At 52.0% G+C, this 14,380-nt stretch overlaps 1 protein-coding gene and 1 long non-coding RNA gene across 2 annotated transcripts in view; one reads left to right on the forward strand and one right to left on the reverse strand.

Annotated features, from left to right (window-relative positions):
- Nucleotides 1-14,380, reverse strand: part of RNF4 (ring finger protein 4) — a 28,970-nt gene that overhangs the window by 5,612 nt on the left and 8,978 nt on the right. Inside the window, exons 4-6 of the mRNA XM_015246870.3 lie at nt 10,617-10,778; nt 7,257-7,371; nt 6,271-6,350 (exon numbers count right to left, since the gene is read on the reverse strand). Coding sequence (XP_015102356.1) covers nt 6,271-6,350; nt 7,257-7,371; nt 10,617-10,625 — 204 coding nt within the window. The 5' untranslated portion in view covers nt 10,626-10,778. The remainder of the gene's footprint in view (nt 1-6,270; nt 6,351-7,256; nt 7,372-10,616; nt 10,779-14,380) is intronic.
- LOC140688403 (uncharacterized) lies at nt 7,381-10,611 on the forward strand. The gene is made up of 2 exons (XR_012063060.1): nt 7,381-8,272; nt 10,422-10,611. It is a non-coding gene; the product is annotated as an uncharacterized lncRNA (long non-coding RNA).

Below are 14,380 nucleotides of genomic sequence, written 5' to 3' on the forward strand. Positions count from 1 at the left end.
GTTGTCATCGGGCCCATGCTTACTGGAAGGAAAGCGTGGGCTGGCAGGTGCTGTCCACACGAAGGCCAGGGGAGGGGAGCTTCGCAGTCAGCCAGGAGCAGGAGGAAATTCTGGCGTGGGCAGGGATGACCCCAGCTCTTCTCAGCTCCAATGCGGCTTTTACCTCCCTCTGCCAAGACGGGCCCCTGACCAGGTGTGGACATGCCTGCAAGGAGGGTGATGCCGCTGCCCCCAGGCACCAGTGTGCGGCAACCGCGTCTCCACAGGTTCTTTTGAGACCGAGCTCACCTCTTGGCAGGGCTGAGCTCAGGGAGGGACCTGAACACGGAGTCCCCAGGGACGTCCCAAGGCCCAGGATGCTACTGGCACACGCAGGTGCTCCACACTTGACCACTCAGTAAATGAATACACACAGCGGCCAGGGAGCCACCTCCACTGCTGATGACTGTCCCCGTCTTCAATGGAAGAACAGCTCAGAGATGAGACTTCTTGCCCAAAGGGCAGAAAAGAAGCCTGGCCCCCCAGCTCCACGCCGCCCCCGTGACATGAACCACCTCCGCGCTGATGGGCACAGATACTAACAATGGTGTTCCCTCCACCCAGCAACTGAATACATCAAATTCCAGAATCCCTGCAGGAGCCTGCAAGCGCTCTGGAATGGCCCTTCCCCATGGATGTAGCCCTGCAGGTCACACCATGCTTGCCTGAACAAGAGACAGAGAATGGGGAGGAGCCTCAGGGCTTCCGAAGTTGACCACAGAGGTAAACAGAAGGGGACCAGGAGAACGCACGCACCGAGCCTCACACCTGGTGGAGAGCCCTTCAGAGAAGCAAAGTACCAAACCACTCCCCAGCCCCGGGTGTGTGCGGCCAGTCAACGCTGCGACAAACCAGCCCAGGCTCAGGCCCACCTTGGTCTGGCTCCCCTTTCCTGACTATGGAGTAAACCAGAGGTCAGCAGTAGTGACAAGTGGAGACACGAGGAGAACGGATGACCCGCAGCAGGCACCGGCACTGCCTGCTTTCACAGCTGGGCACGCCGACTCCAGGTCAGTCACCCAAAGGCCCTCAGAGCTTCTGAAGCATAAGTGAGCCTCAGAACACCTCCAACTGCTGACACCCATGTCACAGGCTCCTGGTCAGTGGGGGAACACAAGCCCTTCTACCAGTGGACAAAACACCTGGCATTCTAGGTGCCTCTTAGGGCTGCAACAGTCCGCTGGGGTGAAACGACAGAGCAGAACCACGTAGCAGGAGCTGGGGTCACTGGAGGGCAAGCTGACCTCCTGGTGTTTCCAAGAAAGCTCATCCAGCAGAGTCAGAGGGCCGCGTGCGCCAGATGACCTTCCTAGTGAGCACCACGCACTGTCCAAAGGAGAGACGGCCATCTCCAACCACTGTGTCCACTAAGGATGCTCTGGAGCTCTGGCAGCTGCACACGTCACACAACTGCAGACTGCTACCACTGCAGCAGTGCCAGGAGCACCAGGAAGACGTGCTGACATTAACGTCCTAGTCAAGTACTCAATCCATGTCAGGCTCCACGTTTTCCCAGTTCCTGGATATGATGTCTGGGCTCTTCCTCATACACAGCCGCCTTGGTTCACTCATTCTAGCAGTCACATGTGCCGAATATGCCCTTTGCAACTCCTAGCCAGGGAAGGACCAGGCTCTGTCCCTGCCTGCAAGGGAGGCTTGATCATGCAGACTGTTTCAAAAGTCCCATAAATAAAAACCAAGCAGGGTACAGAGTATAAAACAAATAGCACTATTCATCAGTACACTATGGAAGCAAAAAAAAGGGCTCCAGGAAAACCAACCTGACTTTAAAAGAAACAATCTTTTGAAATTCAGTGAAGGAAAATAATCCAAGCAAATACCGGTTTCAGTAACTTCCCCCTGTAAACTCAGTTCCTTAGAGAGAGGGGTGAGCCTCTTCTGTCACTGCATCACCTCTGGCCAGAGCAGAGACTGGTATACTGTACACACTAATGAAAAGTGGCCTGAAAATTTTAACTTATCCATTAAACTAGATAAGAAAGCAGAAGGGCGGAAAATACAAGCAGAGATTTCCAATCAATGGCAGGCTAGCATTTCCATCAATTTTCCCACTGAAAACAACCAAAAACAAGATAAAACATACATATGCGAAAACAAAGAGGTATGTAGGGAAGATGATAATCCAGAGGGGGAAAAAAAGCACAGAATATTCTTAAAAATTTAAGCTTACTTTTGAAAGCCCCACAGAGAAACCAAAGCTCAGGCAGGAACCATGGGGGCAGGCTACCTAGTGAAGGCCAGCCACCGGGTGCAGGCCAGGCTTAAAGCCAGTCCCAGCAACTATCAAAGAACTGACATTCAGGATGTATCTTCTGACCAGTAACGCAAAGAATCAACAAAAATAAAACAGCCGTATATCTGGATGTTAAAAAATGTAAGTTTGATAACTATGTTGAATTAAATGTAAAATACTAACAATTTATAGGATATAGCTAAAGATAATTTAATCTTAAATGCATTTTTTGGAAAAGAGACAATGAAAATTAGAAAAACAGCAAAATAAACTCAAAGAAAGAAAGACAATGAAAACAAATTTACAAGAGAAAGGATCCACAAAGCTAAAAGTTGCTTCCCTGAAAGGCCTAATAAAGCTCTGGTGATCCTAATCTAAAAAAACAGAAAACACAAACAACCAACATCCGAAGCACAGAGAGACAGCACTGCAGATTCCACAGAACACAGGACAGTATGGAAAGTTTATGACAATAAAGTGAGAAGGTTAGATGAAATCAACAAATTCCTTCCAAGTGTAATAGCCCAAACCCACTACAACTCGAGGGTAAGTACCTGCACTGTAGAGCTCTGCCAAGCATTCGAGGAAGAAATAATCCCAAGCTTACAAAATCTTCGGGAGAACAACAAAAAAAGTGCCCAACTCACTCTGTAAAGACAGTGATACCCTGATACCAGACCCCGCTAAAGAAAACCTACAGACGTCCAACCTCACTCACAAAAACAGAGGCAAAGGCTATACGTACAACAGTAGCAAACCGAACCTAGCAACATAAGATGGCGTCACAACCACAGTGCTTAACTGGTTTAACACTAGAAGCCAATGTAGTTCTCCACTGCAACATGTAAAAGGGGAAAGATTATCACTACACGAAATTGTTCATTTTCCCACTGATTCATGATGAAACTTGTAACCGAACAGAAAACAGAGACATTTCTCCAATCTGACAGAGGGTATAAACAACCAAAAAACACAGCAGAGGTCTTATTTAATGGTGAAACTCTGTAAGGACTCTTCCAGATTTGGAATGAAACAGGGATGTCCATGATTGTCACCATTTTTATTCATCCAGTGCCAAATTTTTAGCCAGAGTGTAAAGGGCAGGGGAAAAAAAAGAAGGAAAGAAGAACCAAAACTTCTTCTGTGTACATAGAAATTCAAAAGATTTACAGGTCAAAAATTGTTAGACCGAAAAAAGGAAAATCAGTTGCATTTCTTTACACTGGCAAATAACAATCAAAAAAAGGTAAAAATTTTGAACATTTTTTATAGCAACCTAAAATACTATGTACCTAGGAATAAATCTTCTAACAAAAAACTTGCAAAACCACTACAGGGAATATTATAAAACTTCACTGAGAGGTAGTTAATCTCATCTCAAACCATACGCAAGTCAATTCTTATGGATTACAGACCTAACTGTGAAAGGCAAAACCGTAAAGCTTTTAGAATACAGAAACGTATTTTTATGATATGTGATTTTCACCAACAAACTGATAAATTCTACTGTATTGAAATTAAGAACCTCTGTATATAAACCAAAAGGAGAAAAGACAATCCTCTGGGTAGAAGATACAAAACTTACCTAACAGCAGGCTCACATTTAGAATTCAAGGAGTGGATCCTAAAAAGCAGGACAAGGAAAACAACCACATGGAAAAACGAGCACAAAAAAAGATTCCAACAGGCAATTCACCAAAGAGGAAAATGAATCACCACTAAAGACGAAAAGGTGTTCAACCCCATCAGCAACGGGAAAACACAAAACCACGTGGAAAACTCCGGGCGACCACCAGACTGGCTAGAAGCACAGGGGTGGTGTGGGGGGGGAACAGGAGCCTCCAACACTGGCGGGCATGGAGACAGTCGCAGCCTCTCTGGAGAAGAGTCTGTCACAAACGTAGTGACAGTCAAAGATCTACATACACTGGGACGCAGCAGTGATGGCCTTTTGGGGGAATGCAGTGCTGAAATACGTTCGTTTTCACACTCCCCTGCAGGCGCGGCCTGAGGTAGCCCTGAGCTTGTAAGTCATCTAATAGATGCCCCTTGTCCTGAGTTAATAACTATTAGGTTTTCCAAGTAGATCTGCTTAGAGTGAGAATTTCAGCCTCAGGTATATTGCTCAATGTAAACTTTAAAGCTGGCATTTGGATTTATTAAAAGAAACGACAGAAAAAGAGCACAAGTTAAGTCCAAAACAAAAGCTCCCCACACCCACGGAAACAGGAAGAAGGTGGGAAAGCGCAAGGAAGAAGCCCAGGTAGCGAGGGCAGTCCAGCCGTCAAAACAAAGGCAGGGAGCAGAAGGGGGCACCATGGCGCTGGGCTGCCACCAGCAGAAGCCGCCATTGTCTCTCCGAGGGCAGGAGACAAGGCCTTGTGAGCAGGATCCTGGCCATCCCCCCCCCCCCCGAGCCTGGCACACCGCAGGTGGGCACTGATTGCTGGGGAAAACAGGACTGACACCACTTTTCTAAGTGTTAGTCAGCAACTGGGCTGCAGGCTTCAGCCAAGGGACCAAATTAAGCTATCTTTCCAGAACCTCAGGGAGCCTGCAGGGAGCAGCAGCAAAGTTGTATGTGTGTATGTATGTGAGAAAACACACTCATCAGGCCCAGGGAGGGACCACTTACAGCTAAAACTACTCCAACTTATCTCAGAAAGTTCCAACAGATCTCCGAGAAATTACTGCCTCCTGTTTGGGAGCCAGGTCTCCCCTGCGCATCCATACAGTCTGTTGGGGACAGTTTAACAGCTCAGCAAGAGCAGCTGCCTTTCCTTTTGTGGGGGGGGGCGGTGCGAATGAGGGACAGACATACAACAGGGCAGCCCAGCAGTTTCAAACCAAGACGAGAGTCTAAATCTCTTCATCTGTCAAGACAGTTCCCTGTCCTCGCTTTTTTTAAGAGAAGTCTTGAAGCTTCTCAGTGCAACCCTACTCTAAAGTTTGAAGCACAGCCAAGATAACTCCAAGACCAGAGAGCCCCAAGGCCACGGGGAAGACTCAGCTGCTGGCAACCTCCACTCATCCCCGCCCAAGCCACAGTCCCAGCAGCGCCAGCCTCCCACCTGCCCAACTCTGTCAAATGTATCACCGCCTCCACTCTACAAACTGCACAACGTTATCCGAAGGCACTACAGAGGCGCCCTGGAGAGAGGCAAGGGTGTCCTCAGGGTGCGGGTCCGTGGGCTGACCCCCCACGGGGATGCACCCTTGCATCTCAGCAGGCCAGCCAGAACTGCTTCTCAAAACATCCTCTGACCAGCTCAGGTCTCCCCCATCAAGGGCCACATGGGGGCGTGCACACTCCCTACCTGAGGCCGTAGCTGGCACTGTGGCAAGGGGGCACAGCATCCCAGGCACCGCCCTCCCTGGAGTCATGACACAATCCCCTGGCATCAGGTGGCAACGCTGGGTGCCTGCACCATCCAAGGCAGCTGCTTCTGGAACTGGGGGACTTCCCACTGGCAGCGCTGAGCAAACACTCCCGTTCCTACCAGCTGTGAGGGTGTAAACTCCTGTTTGCTGGGCACCACGTTAGGAACCAGGTCCTCAAATACAGAATCTCTTTTAATTCTCACAATGGTTCAACTCAGTAAGAAGACTAGGAGGCCAGTGAGCCCTATCTGCATGGATGGCATTATCCCCATTTTATGGACAAAGTGAGTGAGGCTGAGTAACTCGCCCAAGGTCACACAGCTGGTGGAAAGTGCAGAATCAGGGACTAAAGAGAGATCACGCCTTGGCGTTCTCCCCAAGACTTTGCTGCCAGCTCTGGAAAAGGCCAAGGCAGAGACTCACTGATGTGATTAATTTAAGCCACAAAGCCACAGCAGATGATTCTTCCTGAAACATTTTCCATCTCGAGCTCCACTCAATGCATGATTTCTTCAGCACAACTCGTAACCTGCGACCGAGGTCTTCGGATGTGCTGGCGGGGGCGCCCACAGCCAGGAAAGGGCCACAGCACTTACCACGACGGAGTCGTTGTGCGTCAGGTCGACCACCACGGGCTCTAACGACTCACAGGTGAGGTCCACTATCTCATCTCCAGCTTCAAAAGAAAGCGTTTTAACAGCATCAGGAGGAAGTAAGGCACGCCGGTCCAAGTGCGCCAACGCGGTCACAGGCGGAGCGTGCACTTAGGCCAGACTCAAGCCGCGGAAGCGCGGAAATCACGAGCAGCTGGACCAACCCCTTTTCGAGGGGTGACAGGCAATGAACACCCTTCCGGGCTTCTGCTGTGACAATGCACAGTTTTCACAAATATAGCACCGGTGTGTGCGGGTGTCCGTGCTCACACCCCTCTGTCCCTGGGGCCTCGCTGCTGCACAGGCCTCTTCGCCCTCCACCGGCAAAGAGGAGGGCGGACGTGTGCCAGGCAGTTCCCCACGCTCACGGCCAGCAGGGAGGAAGAGAGCGCAGAACACAACTTCCACTTACATCAACTGAAAAAAATTCACAACCGTTTTTGTTTCTATTATCACCAACATTAAAAAGCATAAGGGTAGGACTTTCAGAAATAATATTTATTTAATATTTGGGGAAAATGATTTTTAATACACTTAACATATAAATATTTGATATTTTCTTGTATTAAAATAAAAACCACCATACATCAAAGATGTCCAACATAATTTATACAAGATGATTTCATCCTTTCTTAAGGAATATTCCATGTATATGTGTGTGTACATGTGTGTATATATACACACACACCATAACTTAGAGCCATTTTCTTTCTGGTTGACACAATTTTAGGCTCTTAAACATAAAAGCAATGCTCCAGAGCGCAGCTTGTGCACAGAGCCCGGCACGGTTCTAAGTGGCTCGTGTTTCTGCCTCACTTCCATCCTGTGACCACACTATGCAGCAGCCCCCAGCACCGCCCCACCACCGATGAGGCCCCCCCCCGCCACGCCCCCGCATCCCCCACACCCGCGCCCCCCGCCACCCTTACCGCTTTCCACAAGCTCTATGGGGTCCGCCTCCGAAGCCATCTCCGGGGCGGAGGCCGCTTCTCGAGCTCGCTTCTGGGCTTGTCTAGAACTCACTGTCCCCCCGCGACGCTTTCTCTGAGGGCATCCAGAGGAAAAGGAACAGTCACACGAGCTTCTGACCATCAAGATTCCAGCAAGAATAAAAAAGGTCACCATGGGAATGGTTCACCTCACTGAGAACAGGAGGCCAGCGAGCAGACCTGAGGTCGGGGTCCTCTCAGAACTTGAGATTCTAGAACACTGAATGTTTAGACAGAGATCGTGCAGAACATACAGTGAATACAAATTCTGTAAAGTAAAACTTCCATCGCATCAGACTAGCGACAGCATGTGACGCACAAGTCCGTGGAAGCCTCTGGTCCTGGCTGGGATGGCCAGAAGCCCTTTCTTCTGACAGGGAGCCGCAGGCCCACCTCCCTTGTGTTTGTGTTTGGCCTCATTAAGCTCTTTTTGTTTTTCAGCCCAAAGACCTTCACTTTCCCAGCTGTCCACCCACTGTGAAAAGCAGGGCTTTCTCTGGTTAAGTTTCCTGGCCTCTCGCCCTCTAGAATACCACCAAGTTGTGGTTTACCCTCTAACAACCACCCCCATGGCTCCAGGAACCAAAGTTTTCTAAAAGAGCTGTTCTTAGTGGTGGCCCGAGAGCCACGCCTTCCAGAGAATTCAGGCTATTAAGTGGCCTGTCTGCGTCCAGGCGCTGTGCCAGCCTGCCCCCCGCACCCTCAGCTGCCCGGTTGCCCACACCTTCCAGCACTTCTGGGCCGGCTGGCTCTGACAGATGTGGTGAGGTCCTGCCCCTGCACCCTTCCTCAGGAGACAACCTCCCCCACAGACCTGCAGCCTCTTATTCCCACCCTGTGCGCACCCAGCCAACGCTGGCCCCTGGGCTTCAGGGTCTCTTCTCCCCTCAACCCGGCGCTGCTCCTCCGGGCACTGGGCCTGTTCCGCTTCACGCTGGGCGACGTGCGGCAGTCCCGTGAGTACTGAGTCTAAACCCCCTCACCAGCACCAGCCTCGCAGAGTTCCCCTCGGGACTGGGCGCTGTAATGTGTGCAGAGCCCTAAACATTCTTAGAAGATGTCATCACTACCCTAATTCCTTATGGGCCTTGTCAGGCATCCCTGGAAGCTGGGAGGACCAGTGATCACCCGTTAGACCTGCGCAAGGCCCAGAAGCACCCGTCACCCGACCCGACCCTCGCAAGGCAACGGAGAAAAAGCCCGATTCTGTCTGTTCTGCCTGCTGCTCTCTATCAAACAGACACTTCCCCGGAGTTTCGGAAGCATAGCCGGGTTCAGCAGCTTTCCCTGGACCTAAGAACAGGGAAGCCCAGGAGGGCCCAGTGGCAAGCGGCAGCGGCCGCTCCGACTCTCCAGGAAGGAGCCGCTCCGTCCCCCCAGGGAGCTGGCCCGTGGCCGCGGCACAGTCTCCTTACTGCCTGGTGCTTACGGCCTTTCCCAGCAACTACCAGATGACCCAGGGCTCCTTCACCTTCACCCCATTCTCTTGAAAGCTGTTCTTGTATCTTCTCTCCTCTGAAAAGGACCAAATCTTTCTCAGCAGACACTGCTGAACAGAACCCTTCACACCCCACCACAGTTCCTGGGTGGCTTCTCCGTGAGGGAGTGAGAGGCAGCCGTGGGTCTGGGCCAAAGTCCAGGAGCTGAACCCTAAAAACCCTGCTGCTGTCACTGCACTGGTGTGTCCTGCCAACCCGCCCCCCCCCCCCCAACAGCAGTCCTTCCCAGGCTGCTCCTGCAGCCTCTCCATGCCTTTCCCCAGGCACTCTTCCCAGCCTGGACTCCCCTTCCTCACCAGGCACTTCTGACACAGCTGTCAGGAGCCCACTCAACTGTCTCCTTCATTGTGAGGAGAGCCCTCATCTCTCCTGCTGATCATCTCATGACCACCCCTCCGCCCTACACACACAGAAGAAGCCCCCTGCACAGCTGTTCCACCTCCTCTTCCACCGGGACTCCCGGAGGGCAGGGAGGAGGTGGCTGTTAAGACAGGACCAGGCTCAAGAAACCCTAACAGATTTGCAAAGACCCCCTCCATGGGCCTCCTCGTCTTGGCACAGCTCTCCCCCTCCTTCCCAGCAGAGCCCTCAGAGGTGCACAGCTTTCAGTTAACACTGACCACTTGATCACTACCACCTAAGTCGTACACGCCACCCTAAGGAATTTTAACCAACTTCTTCACACACTCATGCAAGAGGCTACACTGCTCTATGTGTCCAGATCCTGCCTGGGCCAGTGTGGGCTTCAGAGGTGAGGTGCCCAAGCTTAGGACACGTTTCCCTTTAGGGGAACTGCAGTGGCAGCCGGCAACTAAGGGCCAAGGTGGGAGGTCATCTGCCTTTTAAAAGGGCAGGTCCAGGGGAGGGTATAGCTCAGTGGCAGCATGCATGCTTAGCATGTGCAAGGTCCTGGGTTCAATTCCCAGAACCTCCTCTGAAAATAAGTAATGAAGCCTAATTACCCACCCTGCCAATAAAATAATGTAATAAAAGGGTAGGTCCAGGGAAAGAGGACTTTTTGTGTAAGAATATCGACAGTAGGCCTGGAACACAGTGGGGGCCAGGGAACAGAATCCACAGGATTTCCATCACTGGTCACCCTGGGAACTGTTGTTCAGCCTTCTGCCCCCACCTTCCCGACACCACTCCTCACAGCACCGCTAGAAACTGGAAAGAGGGTATGAGGCCTTTTCACATCTGTTTCACCCGATGTGAATGCAGAAAACAGCTGTTTTGAGTTTAGATTACATGAGCAACCTTGTTAGTAGGGAGTAAACTGGGGAGGGGAACCTTCAGGCAACCTCTGGACTCAGGGGGCTCCAGGTGACATCTGGGTTACACCAAACCAGAGCTGCCTCTGCAGTCTGATGAAAGCTCTGAACAGCAGCTAGTGATCTACCAACTTTGGTCACAGACTACGAGAAAACTCGCCAAGGATTATTACCGCTGCACTCACAATGGGCCAAAAGCTACAAAGGGAAAACGGACAACTGGACGGTCAATGATTAGACAAACCAGAGGCCTAACATTTCTAGAACGCTGAAGCTGCTCTGGAGACACAAAACTCCTAAACCCTCAGCCATCCTTCTCACCTTTCTGTCCTTAGGGCACCATGCAAAATACCGGATTCCAACTGCAGACAAGCAGATTGGCGATACTATAGAAGGCTCTCTACACACCCCTTCAAGAACCAGGATTACTTAGAAGCACCTTTATGGTACTCTCACTCATGTGCATAAGGAATAAAGTCGTTGTTCAGCCTTAAAAAATAAAATTCATGAGCTTATAGAATCAAACTCACCGTACTCATTATGCTCTTTGGTTCCAACCTACAGACAAGGAAGGGCTCTGCACCAGGACTTGCAGGGAAGCCAAACACTCCAGCCTGTCACGCCTGTTGGCTACTCATCCTCTGGCTAGCACAGGAAGTTGAAGCCAAAGAGACTTCCAGTATCTTCAAGTCCTGAAAAACAAAGACATCAAGTCAATAAACGCTGCCACCCACATCGCTGACAACAGAGCTCAGTGCAGCCATTCACTGGTCCTTTCTGTCAGCTGGATGCTTTGCTGAATACTTCATGTAATTTATGCCCTTAACCCACGTTTTCTCAGGAAGCAAGCATTCTTGTAGAACACAGGACTGTCCGATCCCAAAGCCAGCAACTGGAACCAGGATGCCACCTCCTGCCCTCCTTCCTGGCTGTCAAAACCCTCGCAGATAGTCCTCAGCCCACGGCCCCTCCCTGCCTGTCTGGACTCACCCCTGCGGGGCACAGTCCTGACATGGGCTCTGGCTCTCAGCCGAGCCTGCGCCCTCATCCCCCAGGCTGTGCTAGGAGACAGACTGCAAGTGGCAGGGCTCCAGCCTCATCACTGCATGATTCGCTCTGGTGAAACCCTGCCAGGCAGCCAGCTTGAGTGGTGTGACAATACACGACCCAGTGGGGGAGCAGGATGTGGGGAAAGATCCCTGGTCTCTGTTATGAAAGGGGAAATTCTGAACCTTGTTCACAACCTGTGGAGGCCGCTTCTCTCACTCAGGCTTAGGAAAACTACTGCTCCGTTATCCTGACTGCAAGGCTGAGGACCCCACAGCCCACGGCTTCCCAGGACACAGTGACCACAGAGCCTCACTGCACGTGTTGAGGCTCCTGCCACCTGGGAGGGCAGGTGATTGGAAAGCCCCTCCCATCCTGAATCCTCTCTGGAGTGATCAGGAGATCAATAAACAAACGGATCCCCCCAACAATGGAAAAAAGAAACCCTTACAGAGGCCTGTGCCAGCTGCTGGGGAAAGACAGGAGAATCAGAACTGCCACACAGGCCCTCACCAACTCCTCTCAACCAGGAAGGAGCAGAGCTTCCGAGGCCAGAGCAAAACCCAGAGCCTCCGGCTCTTCCCGTGACGTAACTGTCACCCTCTGGAGGAGATGATAATTTAAGAGAGCCACCGACCCTGATTCACCCTGTGTGCCCAGCTAAGACTTCTGTCTCTGTCAACAGATGAGTGGAGAAGAACCAAGAAACTGGATCAGGAAGCCAAACAGGTTCCAGGAGGCGCAGAGAAAGCAGCAGGTGCAGAGGTTGCTGGAGAATGGAGGCCCCTGGATTTCATTCAGGAGCCAATGAAAAGTGCCAACTAACCACAGTACATCAGTGTTCAGAGATGGGATAAAGCAGCAAATGAGAAGCAAAAATGTGCAGCCAGGTGTCAGGGTGTACCCAAAGTAGAAGGGGCTTCCAGTGGGGGAAGCCCGGGCTCAGGGACCCAGCAAGACTGAGGGGGCAGGGGAGAGTCAGAGCGAAGAGAAGGCTCAGTGGCCACCCAGTCCCGGAGACGGTGGCCTGGACGTGGGCAGTGGTTCTCAGAGCTGAGTCTGCACCCGCTCCCTGGGGGGCTTGTTGAACTAGTTTCTGACTCAGCAGGGCTGGGGGACCGAGCTCAGGTTTTGCATTTCTAACAAGTTTCTAGGCAATGATGATGGTGTTGCTCCCAAGGCCACACCACAAGAACCACTGGTCTAGGACAGGGGCCTCGGAGCTGTAGAGAGACAGTCATATCTGAGAGAGGCTGATGGAGCAGAAATGGCAAGACCATTCTCTTCTCATCCACAGTACCCTGCCTCCTCCAAAAGATCTCCCATCTCCTGGTACCCTTCCACCCTACTGCTGATGTATCTAAAATATACAACCGGCCCCCCCAAGCCTTTCCTTGGCTCCCCATCAAGTCCTACCTCCTAAGTGTGGCCTTCCAGTCAGAGCACATCTCCAGAACCAGACAGCCTGGACAGGAGCCAGGCCTCTACAAAACCCTTGTGACCTTGGGGGAGGCACTGAGCTTCCTTGTGCCCAGTTTCTTTACCTAGAAAACAAGACAGTGCCCACCTCAAGGGGTGTGTGAGGACTAAAGGAATGAATGCAGAGCACTTGGGACAGCGCTGCACATTTAGAGGCTCAGCGCCTGGGGGCGGGCATCACTGCCTTGTAAAACAGCAGCAAATGAGAAGCAGTCTCTCCAGGTGCACCCCGTGCACAGCTCTACCCCTGTGCTCAAGCCCCAGAATGCCATGTAATGCCGTACCGAACCCAGCTTTACAAGAGCCAACGGGCTGCATGTTTCCCTGCCCTGGGAATACAGTCAGGAACAGATGCAGCCACCAGCTTGGGGTCGGGGGATGGGTGCTGGCAGGCAGCTCAGGTGCTGTAACTGGGGCATGAGCTGAGTGCAAAAGGAACCAGGAGGGCAAGGGGCGGCCAGAGGAGGTTTTCCAGAAGCCTCATTAAAAGGACTACCCGGCCAGCTGAGGCTCTTTCTCCAGCACCTGGGGTCTGCTTCCCTCCACGCCCCCCCACACCCCACTGTGCACTCTGACCCTGAGAGGTCAGAGCACCTCTGCACCGTGCACCCCTCCACACACAGGCTGGCAGCTGGCATGCAGCCCTCAGGCCGGCGCACCCCAGGCCACAGGTGCTTGCACCCAGGAATGGTGTGGATGCCCCCCGAAGCAACCCTGCGCCCGCCGTGAAGATGGCCCACCCACTCCGAACAGAAGACGGCTCCTCAGCCGCCCCTCAGGCCCCTCAGGACCAGATGGCACGACAGTCCCAGACGCGCCACACCTCCTGACTCTAACACCACCTCCGTGCTTCTAATCACACGGAGCAGCTTAGGTTTGTGTGTACACCTATGATGTAGCTCTTCTGGGGAAAAGTTCTCTCAATGGAGTCTCAGAATTGAGAAGAAGTTGATAAAAATGTCACCCACAGATGATGGCGAGATCTGTCTGAGAAGCAAAGAGAAACAATTCAGTGCACATCCTCTGGATATTCCATAAGCTTCTTGCCTCCTACTTGGTTACTTTTCGGGCTTTCAAATACAGTCGTTAGACACAGGTCCTGGGGCTGTCCCGCAGGCGCCCCCACTCCTCCCACGCACCCTCCCTGCTCTCCAAACCAGCCCCCCGCAGCCCTGGCGGCTGCTTCCCTGGAGCTTCCTCACTCTGCAGGTGGTTCCAAGCCCTCCCAGGCCCAAAGCAATCCAGCAATTTGTTCCGTATCTATTCTCTTCTCTTCTGTTAGGAATAGTTAAGGGTCAGGGGTCAGAGAACATAAGAAGTTGGAAGGCTGGCCTGAAGAGAAATCTACCAAAGGGCTGAACTGACCAGAGAATGGAGGTGAGAAGATGGGAGGCATTTCCAGCAGACCAGCATGGGGACAGAGAGGCCAGGGGTTCAGACAGAGGTGCTCTTAGACTGCGCCACCTGTGTGCTGGGGGCCAAGCAGAGACTGAACAAGTCAGAATGCAGACCCACGTGGAGACTCAAAGTGATCCAGGCAAGGAGAAAGCTGTGTGGCTCGGAGGCCAAGGCAGAGGGTGAGAAGTGAGGTGACCGACTGGATGGGAAGCAGTAGTTGGGGAGGTGGGTACCTTGTGTTCCTGGAGACTGAATGGTCTGCTCAGTCATTCCATTACTGCCAGAGGCTGACGTTTTTCCCAGGAAGCTGTTACGGACACTACAGATGACGAAGCACCCCAGCTCCAGGAGTGTGGCACACATACTCAGA

This window comes from Vicugna pacos, chromosome 2 (genome assembly GCF_048564905.1).
Source record: "Vicugna pacos chromosome 2, VicPac4, whole genome shotgun sequence".
NCBI lineage: Eukaryota > Metazoa > Chordata > Mammalia > Artiodactyla > Camelidae > Vicugna > Vicugna pacos.